The sequence below is a fragment of the Prionailurus bengalensis genome, chromosome B4 (genome assembly GCF_016509475.1).
Source record: "Prionailurus bengalensis isolate Pbe53 chromosome B4, Fcat_Pben_1.1_paternal_pri, whole genome shotgun sequence".
In the NCBI taxonomy this organism is placed as follows: domain Eukaryota; kingdom Metazoa; phylum Chordata; class Mammalia; order Carnivora; family Felidae; genus Prionailurus; species Prionailurus bengalensis.
The window spans coordinates 66,296,017-66,317,285 of record NC_057358.1 but is presented as its reverse complement, the minus strand read 5'-3'; the positions used below and the strand labels follow the sequence as shown (position 1 = coordinate 66,317,285).

Below are 21,269 nucleotides of genomic sequence, written 5' to 3'. Positions count from 1 at the left end.
ATGTAGGGGCAACATGAAAATCAAGAAAAGGCTCTCTGTTCTTTTTCATAGGTCTATTTGTCTGTCTTTGTGCTGGTACCATACTGTTTTGATTACTCTGGTTTTGTAATAGTTTTGAAATTGGGAAATGTGAGTCTTCCAGGTTTGTTCTTTGAAATTGCTTTGGCTATTTGGGGTCACTTGAGGTTTCATATAAATTTTAGGATGAGTTTTTCTACTTTTTTTTTAATGTTTATTTTCTTTTGAGAGAGAAAGAGGGGGAGAGAGCGAGTGGGGTAGGGGCAGAGAGAGGGAGACACAGAATCTGAAGCAGGCTCCAGGCTCTGAGCTGTCAGCACAGAGCCCGATGAGGGGCTTGAACCCACGAACCGTGAGATCGTGACCTGAGCCGAAGTTGGACACTTAACCGACTGAGCCACGCAGATGCCCCTCTACTTTTTTTCTGTAAAAAAAAAAAAAAATGACACTGGGATTTTGATACGGATTATGTTAAATCTGTAGACTGTGTTGGGTGGTATGGACATCTTGACAGTATTATCTTTTTTTTTTTAATTTTTTTTTTAACGTTTATTTATTTTTGAGACAGAGAGAGACAGAGCATGAACAGGGGAGGGTCAGAGAGAGTGAGACACAGAATCTGAAACAGGCTTCAGGCTCTGGGCAGTCAGCACAGAGCCCGATGTGGGGCTCAAACCCACGGACCGTGAGATCATGACCTGAGCTAAAGTCGGACCCTTAACCGACTGAGCCACCCAGGCGCCCCATTGACAGTATTATCTTAAAATCATGAACACAGGATGTCTTTCCATTTATCTGTGTCTTCTTTAATTTCTTCCAGTAATATTTTATAGCTTCCAGTGTGAGAGTCTTTCACCTTCTCAGGTTATTCCTAAGTATTTTATTATTTTTGGTACTATTGTAAATTGAATTATTTTCTTAATTTCCTTTTTGGTTTGTTCACTATTAATATATAGAAACATAACTGGTTTTTATGTTGATCTTGTATCCTACAGCTTTGTTGAATTTATTAGTTCTAACAGTATTTTTTACTGTGGAATCTTTAAGGTTTTCCACATATAACTTATATGACATAACCTTCACTTCTTCCTTTTCAATTTGGATGTCTTTATTTCTTTTTCATACCTAATTGCTCTGGATAGCACTTCCATTATGATGTTGAATAGAAGTGGCAAGGGTGGACATCTTGCTTTCTTCATGACTTTAGAGGAAAAGCTTTCAGTCTTTCTCCATTGAGTATGAGATTACCTGTGGATTTTTCAAATATGGCTGTTATTATGTCGAGATGTGTCATTCCATCCCTAGTTTGCTAAGTGTTTTTATCATGAAATGGTGTTGAATCTTGTCAAATGCTTTTTTGCATCAGTTGGGATTGATGATCATATGGATTTTGTCCTTCATTCTGTTAATAGTATATATTAAACTGACTTGGATATGTTGAGCCATCCTTGGATTCCAGGGACAAATTCCACTTGGCCATTATGTATAATCCTTTTAATGTGCTGTTGAAATCAGTTTGCTAGCATTTTCTTTTGGAGTTTTGCATCAATATTTGTGGGGGATTCTAGTCTTTTTCTTATAATGTCTTTGTCTGGCTTTGGTATCAGGGTAATACTGGCCTGTTAGAATGAATTTGGAAATACTCCCTACTCTTCAGTTTATTGGAAGAATTTTGGGAAAATTGATGTCAATTCTTTAAGTGTTTGGGAAAATTCTCTAGTGAAGCCATTTTATCCTGGACTTTTCTTTGTTAATAGGTGTTTGATTACTGATTCAATCCCCCTACTAGTTACTTATCTGTTCATATTTCCTATTTCTTCATGATACAATTGTTAGATTCTGTGCTTCTTGGAATTTATCCATTTCTTCTATGTTATCCAATATGCTGGTCTGTAATTATTCATGATATTCTCTCATAATCCTTTTTATATCTGTGGCATTGGTTGTAATGTTCCCTCTTCCATTTTTTTAAATTTTAGTATTGTCTCTCTTTTTCTTAGTCCATCTAAAGGTTTGTCAATTTTGTTGAACTTTACAAAAACACAACTTTTAGTTTTATTTGTGTATGTGTGTGTTGTTTTTCTATCATCCATTTTTAAATCTCTGATCTAATCTTTATATTTCCTTACTTCTGCTAGTTTTGAGATTACTTTGTTTTGTTTTTCTAGTTCTTTGAGGTATAAAGCTCAGTTGTTCATTTGTAGTCTTTGTAAAAATTTATTTTATTAAAAAAAATTTTTTGAGAGAGAGCAAGAGCAGGGGAGGGACAGAGGGAGAGAGAGAATCTCAAGCAGGCTCCATGCACAGCATGGAGACTGATGCAGGGTTCAGAATCACAACCATGAGATGATGTGAGCTGAAATCAAGAGTTGGATGCTTAACCAACTGAGACATGCATGCAGCCCTGATTTGTAGTCTTTTTTTTTTTTTTTTAATATATGCATTTACAGTTATAAACTTCCCTCTTGGCACTTCTTTCATTGCATCCCATATATTTTATTTTAGTTTGTTGTATTTTTATTTTCATTGTTTCAAGATATTTTCTCTTTAAAAATTTTTTTTCTTTAATGTTTATTTATTTTTGAGAGACAGAGTGTGAGTGGGGAGGGGCACACAGAGGGGGAGACACAGAATCTGAAGCAGGCTCCAGGCTCTGAGCTGTCAGCATAGAGCCTGATGCAGACCTCAAACCCACAAATTGTGAGATCATGTGATCTGAGCCAAGTTGGATGCTTAACCAACTGAGCCACCCAGGTGCCCCCAAGGTGTTTTCTGATTTCCTTTGTAACTTTCTCTCTGAACCATTGGTGTTTAAGAATGTGTTGTTTTATTTCTACATATTTGTGTAGTTTCCAATTTTCCTTCCACTATTGATTTCTAACTTCATTCCTTTGTCATTGGAAAGCATACTTTGTATAATTTCAAGCTGCTTGAATTTGTTAAGACTTGTTCTGTACCTAATATATAGTCTCTTCTGGAGAATATTCCATGTGAACTTGAGAAGAAGTATGTTCTGTTGTGTTGGAGTGTGATCTTTATGTCTATTAGGTCCAGTTGGTCTGTGATATTGTCCATGTCCTCTATTTCTTTACTAAACATTGGTCCAGTTGTCCTATCTATTATTGAAAAGTGGAGTGTTAAACTTTCTTACTATTATGTGTTGGTATTGTATTATCTTTTATTAATACACTGCTGCATTTTTGTTTAATAGTATTTTGTTTATTTTTTTGCATGCAAAATACTAAACTAGTAGAATCTCACAGGTCTTATTTTTATTGTGCAATTCTAAGTATTCTTTCTTGTCTGCTATTCCTTCTTTTAATAATGAGTTTTCAGAAATGTCTTAAAAATTGCATTTGTCATTAATTTCTAACTCAAATTTTTTTGGTCAATAAATGTGATATAGTTTAGTAAATATTCTATGACATAGTGTGTGGTCAATTTTAGTAAATGTTTCATAAATTAAAGCAAAATTTTGAGAATGAGTGGAAATCACCGAAATGAAAAAGGGGCCTTGAGTGGTTGGTAGGATGAGTATTCTGGGTGAAGCAGGGGGGAAGGAGACATCTGTTATGGATTCAAGGAACAAAAAGCATGGCTCTGTTCAAAAATGGCAGAAAAGATGAAATTAGATATTTTACAGTGAATGTATTTTATGAAGGATATTATGTCCTAATTAATCAGTTTGGAATTATTGTAGGATCTATGTAGAGCCACTGGAAGATGGAAGGCTTCATGGTTAGAATTCATGATCAAATCAATCTGACATCCATGGAGAGGATATATTAAAGGAGAACCAGCCTGAGACCAGTTAGGTACATTAAAACTACAGTAATCCAAGCAAAAGAGTAAAGGTATGAACTAAGGCATACCTGCTAGAGGTAATGGAGAAGTAGTAAGAGATATGGAAAAATGTTACAGTTAGAAAACTAAAACAAACAAACAAACAAACAGAACCCCGATGGCAACAATCAACAAAAAGCAAAATCAAACTAAACAAAAACAAACCACCCAGTCTCTCAAGAGACCATTTATGTGTCATGTGTCAATTTTGGAAAGGATTATTTCATCTTTAATAATTCTCTTGACATGTTTCTTCAGCTGTCTTGGGGATGAGTTCTATTATTATTACTATTATTAGTATGTTTTGTAAAATATAATAGAAGAATAGTAGTATGGGAAACTTTTCAAAATAGACTTTTTTGAATAACTTTCTATTTTGATAAAATTTCAGTTATACAGAAAATTGACTAGAATAGTACCAGAAACTTCTGGATGCCCTTTACCCAGAATAACAGACATTAACTTTGTCCAAAGTGTTTTTATCATTTTCTCCCCCACCTTCTTTCTTCTTATCCCCCTCTTGCATATTCTAGTTCTAGTAGTAAGTTGGAGGCATTGTTGGAGACACTGTGCCCCCTTTCTTAAAATTCTTGAGTGTGTATTTCTTAATAGGGAGTTGATGATCAAAATCAGGAAATTTCACAGTGATACAATGATATGTAATCCATACTCCATATTAAAATTTCAACAATTATCCCAGTAATACCCATTAAAGCGATTTTTCCCCAGTCTAAAATTTAGTCAAGAATCATACATTGTATTTAGTTGTCCTGATTTTAGTCTCTTCCAACCTGGAATAGTTCCTCAACCTGTCTTTTCTTTCGTCACATTGTTTTTAATAATCTTTTTATTTTAAAATAGCTGTAGATTTATAAAAAAGTTACAAAGACAGTACAAGGAGTTCTTATACATTCTTCACCCAGTTTCTCCTAACATTAACATCTTAATTACCAATGGACATTTGTCATAACTAGTAAACCAACATTGATACATGACAGTTAACTAACTCCAGACTTTATTTGAATTTCACACTTGTTTCTTCCATTAATGTCCTTTTTCAGCTAATGTCCTTTTTCTGTTTTACAGTTCAGGTTAGGATACCACATTGCATTTAGTTATCCTGTCTCCCAGTATCTTCTGTTTTGTGACAATTTCTTACTCTTTCCATGTTTTGATGCCCTTGACAGTTTTGAGGAGTATTAGCAGATATTTTATAGAATGCCCCTCAATTTGGGATTGTCTAACGTTTTTCTCGTTGTAGGTTTGGAGGGGAAGTTCACAAAGGTGAGGTACCCTCATTAGATCATATCAGCAGTACATGATATCAACATGACTTATTGCTGGTGATGTTAACTGTAATCACTGGCCAAAGTCATGTTTGCCAGATTAAAAAAAATGGTCACTGTAAGGTACACATACTCTTTTATAGTATGATGAGTTTTTCATATGTTTTGGAGCTATACTGTTAGATGCATAAAGTATTGAGATTTTTATATCTTTCTGATTAATTGAAACTTTTGTTAATTACATAAGAACTATTTGTATCAATATTTTAAAATTTAAGATCTATATGTTTAGTATTAATGTAGGTCCACTGATTTTCATTGGGTTTGGTTTTTTTTCGCCTAAGCATATCTTTACATTCTGTTCTTTTGAACTTTCTAAATTCTTAAATTTTGATATCTGTAGTGAATAGCTTATAGATGAATTTTATGTTTTTTAAGTTTTTTAAAAAAAAAATTTAATGTTTGTGCACTACTAGGCATTTATCCTCGATGTACAGGTTTGCTGTTTCAGAGGGACACATGCACCCCCCATGTTTACAGCAGCACTATCAACTATAGCCAAAGTATTGAAAGAGCCCAAATGTTCATAGATAGATGAATGGACAAAGAAAATGTGGTATATGTATATAATGGAGTATTACTCGGCAATCAAAAAGAATGAAATCTTGCCATTTGCAACTATGTGGATGGAACTGGAGGGTATTATGCCTAGTGAAATTAGTCAGAGAAAGACAAAAATCATATGACTTCACTCATATGAGGACTTTAAGAGACAAAACAGGTGAACATAAGGGAAGGGAAACAAAAATAATATAAAAACAGGGAGGGGGACAAGACAGAAGAGACTCATAAATATGGAGAACAAACTAAGGGTTACTGTGGGAGTGAGGGATGGGCTGAATGGGTAAGGGGCATTAAGGAATCTACTCCTGAAATCATTGTTACACTATATGCTAACTAATTTGCATGTAAATTTTAAAAAATAAAAAATAAAATTAAAAATTTTAATGTTTGTTTATTTTTGAGAGAGACAGAGCACACGCAGGGGAGGGGCAGAGAGAGAGGGAGACAAAGAATCTGAAGCAGGCTCCAGGCTCTAAGCTGTCAGCATAGCACCCAATGCGGGGCTGGAACTCATGAGCAGTGAGATCATGACCTGAACCGAAGTCGGTCACTTAACTGACTGAGACACCCAGGTGCCCCTGAGTTTTATGTTTTTTATACAAAGTGACAATATGATTTTAGTCTGGACCATTTATTTCATTATCAAATGCCTTAGTGACTATTGCCCTGGATTTATTTCCATTACTTTCTTACTGCTTTCTATCTGCTCTACCCTTCGTTTCTTTAGTTTCTTTTGAGTCAGTTGTATTTTTAAAACACTAGTTTACAATTTTCCTATTCTAAACTTTAGGTTATAAAGTCCTTTAAAGACTGTAGTTTTGCAGAAGTTTTAAAACATATATGCTTAGGGGTGCCTGGGTGGCTCAGTCGGTTGAGCGTCCGACTTTGGCTCAGGTCATGATCTCACACTCCGTGAGTTCGAGCCCCGCGTTGGGCTCTGTGCTGACAGCTCAGAGCCGGAGCCCGCTTCGGATTCTGTGTCTCCCCCTCTCTCTGCCCCTCCCCTGCTCATGCTCTGTCTCTCTCTGTCTCAAAAATAAATAAAAACATTAAAAAAAATAAACATACATGCTTAATTTATCAAATTCTATTCACTTTGAAGCATCTTGTCCTTTCTTCTTGAACAAAGAACATCAGAAGATTTAACTTAAATTCTCACTCTCCTAATTAATCCTATCATTTGTATTGTTATGTAGTTTTTAACATTTTGATTCTTGTCTTATATTCAATATTTATTAAGATTTATTTGTATTTTACCACTTCCTTTATTGTTTCTTCTCTCATTGCAGACTTCCCATCTGTGATCATTCTCCTGTAGTTTGAAGTCCTTTAGAAAGGCCTCAAGCAAGGATCTTTGGCTATAAATCCTCAGTGCTTACTTGTTTAAAATTATTTGTGGGTCATGCTTGTTCTTAAAAGGGATGTGCACTGTATACATTCCTAGGGGGATAGTTACTTTTTTCAAACACTGAAGACATTTTCACTTGTCTCTCACCTTCAGTGTTCCCGTCCCTGTAGGCAATCTGTCTTTTCTCTCTGGCTCTTTTGAACATGTGCCCTTCATCTCTGCTCTTTTGCTATGGTCCTCTCATGTATATAGGTATAAATTTACTTTTATTTATGCTGCTTGGGATTCATTCAGCCTTTTGAGTCTGGAAATTGATTTTTTACATCACTTCTTGGAGTTTCCCAGCCATTCTCTCGTCAAATATTACATCTTCTCTATTCCTTCTTCTCCTTCTGAACCTCTGATGATATGTATATTAAAACTTTTATCTGGTTCTCCATGTCTGTAAACCTCTTTATAATAGTTTCCAGTACAGTCTGCCTCTCTGTACTGCATTGTGGATAATAATTTTACATCTATCTTTCGGTTCACTAATTCTTCTGCTGTGTCTAATCTGTGGTTAAATCTGTTCACTGAGTTTTCTTTTTCTATTATTTCCAGAAGTTCCTTATTTTTTATCCAAATATTCTCAACTATTTTTATTATCCTTTGCTAGTTACTCATATTTCCATATCTTTCTTTAAATTTTAGGTATATTATACACACTTACATTTTGTAAATTATTCATAATATTTCCAGTATTCTAAGTCTGTATTTGATGCTGTAACCTGTTGTTTCTAGAGACCCTAATACATGGTACAGTTTTCCTTTAGTTTTTTTGTGATACTTGAATATCTTAATACTTAATGTATTAATACTTATATACATGAACTCATATGTATTTAAAAATTTTTAATATGAGAATCTTTCGAGATGTAGTTAGAAGGCAAACTCTGCAGAGATGTTTTCCATTTACCAGTTACCTATGATCACTTCAACCAAACAGAATTCTTGGTTAGAGTTTTTTATAACTACCAGGTAGTGAGAAACCAGCAAGACTGTTTGAGGTATGAATGATTAGGAGACTTTTTTTTTTCTCTTTTATTAATCATCAGGTTTTAAGGCAGGGATTTACTTTTTAGGTCTCTCCCAAGTGAATGTTTGTATCTAATTCATGCTACAATCAGGCAGTGTAGTAATTGTGATCCAAGCTCTATGTTGGTATTAGTCATTTATTGAATTCTCCACCTTGTGAGTCTTTCCCTCCCCTGCTTTTTTTGGTCTCTTATTTTTATGTCCTAAGATGTCATGAAAAAGAAGCCCAAGATCAAGCTTTACAGGGTCATCTCTGCTTGTCTTTCTAGTTTTTCTTCTTCAGGTTCTGATTGGTCCTTACTGTTCTTGCCAGGTTACTAGAGCATTTATAAAGACTTTTTGGCAAATTTTATTCAGCATTTTACAGTCTTTTCAGGTACACGTTCAGTCAGGGTGTTTAGTTTGTCATAACATGTAAAATGTAAATCTGGAAATTGACAGATAGGAGGAAAAAAGGTACAGCTAGATTACAAAAATTAACCGATTAAGGTTGCTGGAAGGATGCTAAAAAAGATGTATGTAATATTCCAAGGAAAGATGTGCAAGAATAAATTAATTGATCTTTTAGTCATAAAGACTTGGAGAAAATGGAAGATTCTGACATGTAGTTAACCTAATGGGGAGGAAAGATATAAAGAAAACAAAATGTTGTGATAGGCGGTTTACTGCACAAGCTATGAGATGGCATTTTTAGTTCAAAACCAAGTGGTACTCTCCAGAAGAAAATATTACAGTATAAAGGATAGAGGAGTTTTAGAATATGTATAATTTACTCTGTTAAATTTACAACTCAGCCTTTTTATTTTTATTTTTTTGCCTTCTTCCCAGTTAGGCTAAGAGCCAAGTCCCTTTACACATGGAGAACAGGGGATTATGTATTTGTTGCATCCATGCTGATATAGATTATCAGATATGAATTATATTCTTGAGGACAGACACCCTTGTTGGGCTGCATTTCCACAACATGTAGGTCCCAGGAATAACAGAAGAGTCTGAACTATGATTTGTGATGGGACAAAAGAACCATGAAGTATACTATGAGAGCATTAGGATTACTCTTTGGGGGATTCTTATGGACTTGTCTCTGTATTCCCTCATGTAACGCAGGGAACCATACACACACCTTGCATTTTCCTAGTGCACTTTTTTGTGTCAGCTGGAATCTATGTGAGCGTAAATATACCAGATACATGTACAAAAAAAATGTGTGCGAGTTTGACTTTGCTTAATTTTGCTTATGTATTACATATTTTCAGTGTATATGGAGCACCTGCTATGTGTAGACATTTAACTCTATTGCTTCACAAGAGGTCTATGTCATGAACTTTACTCTTATGGATGTTATAATCTACGTGAGAAAAGACAGGGAAAAATATGTGATGGTAACAAGTTAGGAATAATTAAATGCTAAACTTGTGTTACTTCAAGTGCCATGGGATTGTGGAAATGGCCGAACTTTGTGTGAGGTCGACGGGATGAAGTTTCCGGGGACAAATGGAACTTCTTCTAGGGATATGGAAGGTTTGAGGTGAAATAGGAAGCAGTTAGCATGATGAGGTGTATCAGGGCATGGGAATGGCCGTAAAGAGGAAATGAACACCAAGAAATAACCATGTTGATGAAAGGGGAAAGAAATATTGAAAACCAAGGTGAGGAATAGGTTTTAATCACATAATAGAAATTTTAGAACCCATGGGAGAAAGTTTTATTACATTATAGATATTATGTTATATATTACGTATGGTAGACAATATGAAACTGTTGATGATTCTTGGGCAGATGTCTGATATGTTTAGCTTCATTAGGAAATGTGTATCTATAGGATAAACTCAGGGTTGAAACTAGGACTACATTTTGTTAGGAAAGAGCTCATCTCTTAGTAGGATGCTCTTTATTTGGTTCCATAAAAATACAACATAATATTAGTTTATGATATAAAATTAACATAAATTATTAATCTATATAAATATATTTTTGTTGTTTTAGAGGAATTCCAGGGAAGAAATGTGGTACAATTATACTTACAGCAGAGGAATTAAACTGTTGCAGGGTAAGTAAATATTTCTTTGGTTTAAAAAGTATTTCCTATACTTCTGAAAAATATTTTTGAAACTATACTTAAATGATTAATTCTTGAGTAATTTTATAATTTAGACTATGTTATATAATTCTGTGGTGTGTAAGATATCATTTTAGATACTTAGCACTTTAACCAGAGAGACTACATTTATAGTCCAAAAAGGATATCAGTTATTGTAACAGTCTTTTTAAGAAATAGAAATTATTAAAATGTCATTGTCAGTGTCATTAATGGGGGAGGGGCATTACTATTAGAAATTATCAGTTGTACCAATCAGTTCAGTCGTTGTAAAAATTTTGAAGGCTTCTGTGTGATTTTCAAGGAGTGTTTCTTTCGTTTGACTTTAGTCCTTTTGCGTAACATACTTGCTTGTCCATAGTTCTAATTGAATTAATTTAGAATTTATATAAGCTCCCATCTTTCGTTAGCTTGGGAAGCTCATGTTTGAAAAAAGAACCAGCTACTATTCCAACTAGGAATGTGATGATATAGACTGCACAGTCAGTATTTTTAGAAAACTGCTATTTTTAGTTGTGCTATTTTTAGTTGTGATTTGCTGATATAGCCATTGACTCATGTTCAGTGATTTTACTGTCATCAAGAAATGAGGTGACGTCTTTGACACTCCACACTGGAACTAATGATAGCTCTCTGAATCTGAAGTCAATATTGACTGTTTAATGTGGCCCAGAGGATCCCTGGGAATTGTTGTTTTTGGGAGGGGAAAAAAGAAGATTGTCCTGGATTAAACCTCGGAGGTTTTTTATTTTCAACTTTTGCTTCATAATTTTAGGAACAGAAGTTCCCAAAGAATACTAAAAACTTAGTGCTTAGACACTGGCTGCAGTTTTCATATAGAGAACTACTATTTATTATCTGAGTGTGTAATTATTATCTGATTATGTAACTTTAATCTCTAGAGGTTGTCTTTAAAGATAATTACTATGGCTTTATATGCATAATATATTTCTAAGACAATATGGTCAGAATCCTGCCAGCAAATGATGGAAACTGAAATTTTGGTGGGGTAGGGAGTGGCCAGTGAGATAACAAAAGGGAAGTTTAGTAATAGTGTTGTGGAGCTGATTAAACAAGAAATATTAGAATTTAAGTAGTTAAAATGCATTTAAATTGAGACCCTCCTCTTCTTCCTTCACTCTTTTTGTGGTATCTGACTGCTTAGATCTGTTTTTCATGTCTAAAATGCCCAGAGCCTAAATGCCCAGTACAATGCTGTTAAAGACCGAACTAAGTTGAGTTCTGGATTTGTTATGAATTTGTGTTTTATCTTATGAAATCACTTGACTCTTCTGATTTATTTTCCATATTTGCAAGTGGGGGGGGGAAGCCAGATGTGAACCAAGTCACTAGAATATTTTAAAAAATTCTCCCAGCTCCCATAATTGACTATCGTGACATTAAATCTGAAAGTATAACATACGTGAAAACATTTTATGTATACTAAAAATGCACCACAAAAAGTATAACACTTTAATTGCAGAAATATTACTTACCATCTTATTCTTTGTTAAAATGACACAATGATTTCTTAAAATTATATCATGATCATTTATACTTCTTGTCTCTAAATTTATATACGTGTATGTATGTATTTTATACAGTGAGGGAAGAAAGAGAAAGTGAAGTTCAAGGTCAATATGATACATGTTCTTTGTGTTGACATTGACATGCTATTTTGCCAAAATCTTGATGTTAAGGTGATTTTGTGTTATGCCAGTGAACACATGATTATTAGTTCTATTTCAAAATAGAACCAATATACCAAGGGCATAGATTGAGTACGGCCAGGTTGCATCTTAAATACCTTCCACTTTAAATTCTATTGTTTTCCTTGGAAGAGCAGAAAGGAACAGGAAAGCTTACATGCAAATGAAGTAGAATCTGTTACTTAGTCATCTAGAGGCATTTACCACTCTTTCTGCTACTAAAGCCTTTAGAATATCTGGAATTAACTTCCAATAAGTAAACACATATTTATTATACTTAACAATTATAGATCTAATATTTTAAAAACATTGCTTAGAATCTAGATTTGACTTGACTTACGTATGGTGTGTTCTCAGTCTTACCTACAGCCTTATTGATAATCAGCATCATTGACGTGTATAAACCTTGAAATAATATTACTATGCTCATATAGTAGAAGAACCAAATATATTCAAAACAATGTTCATAGTTACTTCAGAAGAGTCAGTGCCTGTTAAACGTACATTTAAGGGTACCTTGAAAATATCACAGAAATTTGAATGAAATAACTATTTCGCATTTGACATCCTACAAATTGATGTTTTTTTTTCTTTAAAACACATTGTTAGTTATTTACTTGGGCATAACTTTGGAATCAGGGCACCTAGATTTCAGTCTTGCCTCTTTCAATATTCAGCTGGGTGAGTTTATGTTCTTGGAGCTTTAATTTCTGCATTTGTAAAATGCTAGATGTCTTGATATCTTCCCCAGATAGTTACTTGGTAGAATAAAAAAGGGGCAGAATTTGAACGATGTGTAAATTATAAATTTGTACAAATTTTTATTTTTACTGTGATTTTTTTTTAAATTTATTTATTTATTTTGAGGGAGAGAGAGACAGTGCAAGTGGGGGAGGAGCAGAGAGAGAGGGAGACAGAATCCCAAGCAGGCTCCGCACTATCAGCTCAGAGCCCAATGCAGGGCTCGATTTCATGGACCATGAGAACATAACCTGAGCCGAAATTAAGAGTTATATGCTTACCCAACTGAGCCATCCAAACGCCCCTTAGTGTGATAATTTTAATTATCTCAACCTAGTATTACATTATTTCAAAATGCAACTTTTGTAATATATCTATCAAATGCCAGCATAAGAATTAATGCAATTTTTAAAATTATAATAATTTTTTAATATATTTTGAGAGAGAGAAAGAGAGAGCTGGAAAGGATCAGAAAGAGATGGAGAGAGAGAATCCCAAGCAGACTCCTCACTGTCAGTGCAGAGTCCGATGAGGGGTTCGATTTCACAAACTGCGAGATCATGACCTGAGCCGAAATCAAAAATTAGATGCTCAACTGACTGAGCCACCCAGGTGCTCCAGAAATAATGCAATTTTGCATCAATTTGTATAATTTGATAGAGTTGTTCACTCAGTGCTTTAAAAGTAGCCTGAAATTATCCAGAAATAATGTTTTTCCTTCTGGTTAATTGATTGATTGATTCCACAATATTTACAAAACATACAATATGCTAGTCCCTGGAATAGATGCTTAGAGCACAATGGTGAGAAAAAACAAGAAACAACCCCTGTCCTTGTCTTTAATGAACAAGTAGTTTGTGGGAAAGACAGACATTAGTCAGATGACCATGCAGGTAAATATGTCATGATGTATACAAGTGATCCAATGTGAGAGAGTACGATGGAGAATCTCATTTATATTGGAGAGGGGATCACTGCAGGCTTCTTTGAGAAAATGACATTTAAGCTTAACCCTAAGGAATGGTTTGCCAGTTAAATGAAAGAATTCCACTGAAATGCACAACTTGCATAAAATTGTGAGGAGGGAAGGAAGTGTGTCAGGTGTGTGTTGGCAAAGGGCTAGGAGTGGGAGACGATGGAGACAAAACTTTGGGGGATGAAGGTGGAGAAGAAGGCTGCTCAGAGCCCATTTAGGGCTGGGCTTTGTAGACCACGTTACATTTCTGTGTTTATCCTCAATACAAGAGAAAGCCTTGAAGCATTTTAAACTATGAACAATATTTCTTTTATGTTTGGGGAACACCATGGCGTCTACTGAATGGAACATGGGTTGGAAAGTTGCAAGAGTAGGAGGGGGAGAAAGGAATAAATGCCACTGTGCATGTCCCAGGCAAGAGGAGATTGGCTCAGACTAAGGGGAGGCCAGTGTAGCCAGACTGAAGATTTGAGAAATCTTTTAGAGGTGGAATGGTGTGACTTGATCGTTTGGATAAGGGGTCAGGAAAAGGAAGGAGTCAAGGGCAGCTTCCTTGATTGCTCTGACTGGATGACTAACCACTAATTGAGCTGGGAAGATTGCAGGAGGAGCAAGTTAGATTTGAATGAGTTAAAAGTGCCTGTGGCATATCCGAGTGGATTTCTTCCACAGGAAGCTTATTTTACTGGTGTGAAGCATTGAAGACAAACCTTAAAATTCTCTCAGGTGGCATAAAGCACAAGAGATTTAAAAAACACAACTTTGCAACAATGCTTACATATTTCTAAAAATAAGTAAATGCTTGTCTTTTCCTCCCAGAAATTAGTTTTCTTTTGTGCTAGATGCAGATGGAATCCCTGCTAAATTACTAACTTGGGTAATTGCAAAACATATTTCCCCCAAGTTTATACAATTTAGTACATTGAAAACAATCTTTATTTTTTATTTTATTTTTTAAGGTTTCTTTTTTAAATGTTTATTTATTTTTGAGAAGAGAGTGTACATGTGCATGCAAATGGGAGAGGGGCAGAGAGATTGGGGGACAGAGGATCTGAAGCCGGCTTTGTGCTGACAGCTGAGAACCCAATGCGGGTCTTGAATTCACGAACTGGGAGATCATGACCTGAGCAGAAGTTGGATGGTTAACCAACTGAGCCACCCAGGCGCCCCAATGTTTTTTAATCAATTATTTTTTTTGCAAATCTTAAGGAATATAATTTGAAAAACTACAACTTGGTATTACATTTACCAGTGACGAAAAGTTGTTTCATTAATATTTAATCTCTGTGAAGATTTATTCGCAATTTGAAGTATGTACATTTCACTAATCTATTATGCATTTTGAGTATATCAGAATGTTTTTTTTTTTTTGGTGGTTTATGTTTTGGTCCAGGCACTTTGAAAGAATGTGTGTGTGTGTGTGTGTGTGTGTGCGCGTGTGTGCGCATATTTTTTTTTCCCTGTAGCAAGAACAATATCCTGTCCCTTGTTCCTAGAAAACTAGAAATCATCAGGATGATTTTCTCACTGCTTCCTTAAAGAATAGTAAAGAGTTTTTTGCTCTTTCAACCTCAGATTTGAAAATTGATCATGGCTGAGAGGTTTGAGGTGTTAGTAGTGCCCATATTCTTGCCTTTGTTCTTTTAATTTTCTTTAAAATACATATTGGTTATTATGCCTGTTCAGCAGTGACCTCTGCTATGAGTGTTCCTCTGTTACGAGTGTTCCTCTGGCAGAAGTTACTGCATCGGTGCTAAATTCCAAAGTAAAATGACACCATACCAATGCTTTGAAGACCAGAAATCTAGAGCTATAAACTTCTAAAAGGGCAGAAATATGTCTTATTCATCTCTCTATTCCCGGATTCTAGTCTGAGTACTTGAGAAGTGTTTGCTAGGTAAGTGAATGAATGAATGAATGAATGAATGAAAAAGAGACATAGCATCATCTCTTGTATAGTGTTCCTTTAAATGCTGAAGTAATGGGAATTTTAGGTGGATGTTTATTTCTTTTTTATTTTTTTGAGGGAGAGTGAGCAGGGGAAGGGCACAAGGAGAGGGAGAGAGAGAATCCTAAGCCAGCTCCACATCCAGCATGGAGCCCAACTTAGTGCCGGATCTCACAACCTTGAGAACGTGACCAGAGGCGAAATCAAGAGTTGGAAGCTTGACTGACTGAGCCACCTAGACACCCCTACGTAGATTTTAATAAATAATTGCTGGACTCTGCAAAATAAAAAAGTGGTGAATAAGAGTGTGCCTTTGTAGTCATAGTTAATACCAAATAGTATTTAAAACTGCAACCTCTTGGTTGAATCTGAATTACTTTGACACTCTGTCTTTTCAAAATTGTCAGCATCTCTTTTCAGTTAAAAAAAACAAATCAGAATACTGATTTTTATTTTTAAATTATTTATTTCTACCTTTCAAAGGTATTTCTCCTACATAATTGAACAATGTTTAACTTCCTTAATGTATGATACTCCAGCTTGTTTACTTTTTTTTTTTTTTAACGTTTATTTATTTCTGAGAGAGAGACAGAGCATGAACAGGGGAGGGGCAGAGAGAGAGGGAGACACAGAATCTGAAACAGGCTCCAGGCTCTGAGTGGTCAGCACAGAGCCCGACGCGGGGCTCGAACTCACGGACCTCGAGATCATGTCCTGAGCCGAAGTCGGGCGCTTAACCGACTGAGCCACCCAGGCGCCCCCAGCTTGTTTACTTTTAAGCTAAACCATGTAGCTTATGAGTGCTTAAATATATACATTGATAACAATTACTGGTTTGCCTTAATAATTAACATACAAGTGTGTAATTAAACTACAGGTAAACATGAAAGTGCTTTACTTTTCTTGAAGCCCAATATAATAGGAATTATTATTAAGACATTGTAATACACTTACGTATAATTAAAAAGGAACCCTTTTCCCCCCCTAGGTAGACAACTATGTGGTCAGTCTGGATCTGTCTTGTACCTCATTTAGTGATCTAAAATATCTTAACACCTAATCCATGGCAGATATGCAGTAGATGATAAGTACTTATTTCCTGAGAAATTAAAAAAGTTATGTTCTAAAAACGTGTACTTGAATAACTGAAGGTGTGAACGGAGATCTTGTATTATACTATCGAATATCTAGAGTCATACTTAATATCACTTTTCCAGGGAGAAATGTTAGAAGTTATAAAAAAGTATTAGTTCTCTGACTAGAACAGAAACTTGCAGAGTCAGTTTTTTAGTCTCACGACCCTTTGAAAAGTAATTTATGTTGTCCGGGATTCTTGCACACTTGGCCATTTGCATTAAAATGGTAAATTTGTTTTCTTGTCAAGTCTTACTTGTGATCTGCAGTTTCTGGTTATTTATAACCCAGGTTTTGAGATATTTTATTAATTTTGTTTGTAGGATGCTGTTCTGATGCAATTTTGTGCGAACAAATTGGACAAGAAGGACTTTTTTGGAAAGTCAGACCCTTTTCTTGTATTTTATCGAAGTAATGAAGATGGCAGGTAGATTTATCTTTTATGCTTTTTGACTCTATAGTAAGAATGATATTTGAATGATTAGTTTTTCTCAGAGAAGCTCAGTAAATTGATAAACAGTAACATATTTTGGTATTTTAAAAATTGATTTGATTTTTGCATCTCAATAACAATGTGTAATTTTACAAGCATTTTATATGTTTTGTGTGATGTTTAAAATGATTTTTCAGCTTCAAAGAAACATTTCCCCTGTACTTTCCCTACACTTATAATATTGCCTTAATAGTATGAAAGAGTTATATTTTTGTGGAAATCTAAAATGCTAAAACTAAGGTTTTGGGTTATAAAATTGAAAAACCATCTTTTTTGAGAAGGATTTGGATTTTATGGGTTGCTTTGTACACTGCAGGTTTGGGATTTTTTCCCCAATAATATTTACCTAACATGCAATAACATTTGTCATTACATTTTTGTAGTTTGAATTCTTTTGGCAGTCATGATTAGATTGGTTTCTATATGGCTTGAAAATTTATCCATGGGTTGCAAGATATGATTTAATATGTATGATTCTATCATTAAATATATCTTATTTTTTCTGTTGTGATTCATATTGTACTGTCAGTATCTGTGGGAAAGTTTAGTGGTAAAATTATGGACTAAGGTTCTATTGCCCAAGTTTAAATCATGGCTTTGCTACTTAATAGCTATGAGACCAGGCAAGGTTTTTAACCCATATGCAACTCAGTTTCCTTATCTGTAAAATGGGCTAAGAATCACAGCTACTTCACAGGGTTGTTGACAGTACTGAGTGAGTTACTACACAAAACAATGGAAGCTTGCTTAATACATAAAACATAAATGTTAGCTGTTATTGTTATTATTAATCTTATTGTATAGTGTTCCTTTTTTTGTTTTCCTGAACTGCATGCAAAGTATTAGCTAAAAGGAAAATATTATTGCACGGATTAAAAATGAAGGGAACAGAAAGATAAAAACCTGTGACTACTGCTACACTTACAAATGAAATTACCCATGTTAATGTTCTAAAACAAGTATATAAAATGTTACATAAAAATAGAATATTTGCTACTTAAAATATTGCTACTGAGCAATATCAAATGATGCTTTGCTCATTGTGAGATTTTTGTGGATACAACTGAGCAACTGTTGGCGATGCTGTTAGGGTGTCATATTATCACGTTTTTTGTACTTCTATCTTGGTGGTAAAAATGCCGATGTACTTTTATCCATGTGAAAAATATGGGACAATGAAGAAAATAGGTATTTGCCAGTCATTTCAAGGGTAGAAAAAGACTAAAGAATGGTTCAAGATTTTTTAGTCACACGATAAATGAGTGTTATCTCTCCTCCTGTCTGAACTACTTATTTTCTGAACTTTCTATTTTTGTTACTAGTTTTCTTTATTTATAAACATTAATTGTATAATTAGAGAATCTCAGTCCCTCACACAAGTTATATTATGAAAATTAATTATGTGTGTAAAAAATGGTAGTAATTTATTCATTACATAAAATGTAAATATTAAGAAAAGAGTACAATTAATCAAAAAAGTCTCAAGTCATTTAAAAACTGTTGCTAAAATTTGGTGAATCTCATTTCAGAAAACTTTCCATTTTATTACACACAGCAAACTAGGTCACCGTCTATATTCAAATATATATTTTAAAGCATATATGCTAGTGCATTATGTATATTTATGCTTTGTTTTGATGACTTTTGAATGAGTAAAAATGCTTTTACTCCTAACTTTTTATGTGTAAGTCTCTATTTTTAACTGCAAAGATTTTAGCTTTATTTTTAACATTTATTTGAATATGAAGCTATTTCAAAAATTGTCTGTTGCTTACTGTGTTTGAGCCTCATTTTATAAGATAGGGTAAGACTTAGTTTTAATAGAAGCATTATTAAAGATCCTTAACAACCTATGATTATAAATTCTTATTTTCTTGCTGTCACATTTATTTAGTAACTTAAACTGTATTCATAATTAGATAACAATGTCCCCTTGGAATAGCTGCTTTTTTAGTAAAAGGTATATATAATCCTATTTGGTGTATATATATATATATATATATAGAGAGAGAGAGAGAGAGAGAGAGAGAGAGAGAGAGAGAATCTATAAATATAGATATATGTATTTATGTAGCAATAAATATAGATCAATTAAGTAAGTCACTTTCTTAAGAGCAAAGGTTATCAACATATTTAATTATTACGGCTGGTTATACTATGAACATAACAGAAGTTCTGATTTAACCATAAACAAAAAGACCAAAAAGTTAATAAATTGTTGGGCATGTTAGTTTGAAGGTAGTCAGGCAGTTGCTCTATCTCTATCTACCTATCCATCCATGTATCTAGATATCATCTATCTAGATATCTATCTGTCTCTACCACTATACCAAAGACTTGATATATATAAGAATATGATACAAGAAGAGAAAGTCCCTTTGTAGATTTTTAATAATGTGTTATGAAGGGAGGTGGATTCCTGTTTCTAAACAGGACAGTTGACTTTTGTACAAAATGGGTTTAAATTCCACAGGTCCACTTAAACGTGGACTGTTTTTTCAATGTTTTTATTTTTTTTTGAGAGAGAGAGTGAGTTGTGAGAGTAAGTGGGGGAGGGGCAGAGAGAGGGGACAGAGGATCAGAAGCAGGCTCTGCACTGACAGCAGTGAGCTCCATGTGGGGCTCAAGATCACGAATCATGAGGTCATGACCTGAGCCAAAGTCAGATGCTCAACCAATTGAGCCACCCAGGTGCCCCAGATTTTTTTTTTTGATACAGTACAGTACTGTAAATGCATTTTCTCTTCCTTATGATTTTTTCAAGTAATGTTTTCTTTTCTCTAGCTTACTTTATTGCAAGAATACAGTATATAATACACATACAAAATATGTGTTTATTGTTTATATTATCGGTAAGGCTTCTGATCAACAGTAGACTATTATTAGTAGTTCAGTTTTGGAGGAGTCAAAAGTTACATGCAGATTTTTGACTGTGTGGTTGGTTAATGCCTCTAACCTCTGAATTATTCAAGGGCCAACTGTATATGTAATTTTGGGGGCAAAATTACATATTTTGGGGAGAGAGAGACATAGTGTGATCTGGGGAGGGGTAGAGAAAAAGGGAGACACAGAATCTGAAGCAGGCTCCAGGCTCTGAGCTGTCAGCACAGAGCCCGACACGGGCTCGAACTCACGAACTGTGAGATCATGACCTGAGCTGAAGTCAGAGGCTTAACCGACTGAGCCACCCAGGTGCCTCTCTCCCCATGAATTTTTCTTAACCATTTTTGTGTACTGTCTTTTCTCATTTGATTCCTTCTGTGTTTTTCCTGCCTATTCCTTCCTTATGTCCTTTGCTTTTCTTCCATCTTAGGTATCTCAATGACCCTTTTTTGAATCTTCTCAGTCTGTCTTCCATCTTTCTTTTCATGGCTTTTGCTCCTAAAGTGCTTTTGGGTGAGTCAACTCTGAGAACATATAACCACAGATCTGTTCTCTTGAGCTTGTGAATTTAGTGGCAGGAGTTTGTTTAGATGGGTGAGGGTACTACCAGAAAGGGGATAGCACTAATGCTATCTTGTAATCTTGTAATGAATAAATCTTGTAATGAATACCTGATCCTTTTAGATTATGTTTCTATTTGATCTCTTACTAGAAATAGACTTTTCTTGACTGAGAGGAGGAAAATCAACTCAGAGCCTTTTTTGAAATGAGAGTATTTTCTTGTGGGGGTTATGTGCAGTATGTCCACTACGGTGATTATGTCATATTCTCATGTTCATGACTGTTACTGGGGTCCCTGTGTTTGAAACACTTCATTACTAAGGTCTTCCTAAGGATTGGGTTTGGGTATCATTCTGGCCAGGATAATTTCATAGCTCATGAACTTTGCATACATTTATGTTAGGCAAAAACATTTCCAGGACCTAATTGATATATGGAGATTGAATGGTTCGGTGGAAACAACATTGGAATTTGAATCAGAAAACCACCTTTAAGGCTACATAGATTTGACCTCTTATTGTGTACTCTTTAGA

General features: G+C 34.7%; 1 protein-coding gene across 1 annotated transcript in view; it reads left to right on the top strand.

The window, feature by feature from the left end:
• CPNE8 (copine 8) overlaps nt 1–21,269 on the top strand; it is a 230,369-nt gene that overhangs the window by 99,558 nt on the left and 109,542 nt on the right. Inside the window, exons 7-8 of the mRNA XM_043563315.1 lie at nt 10,180–10,243; nt 17,123–17,226. Of these exons, the coding sequence (XP_043419250.1) occupies nt 10,180–10,243; nt 17,123–17,226 (168 nt within the window). The remainder of the gene's footprint in view (nt 1–10,179; nt 10,244–17,122; nt 17,227–21,269) is intronic.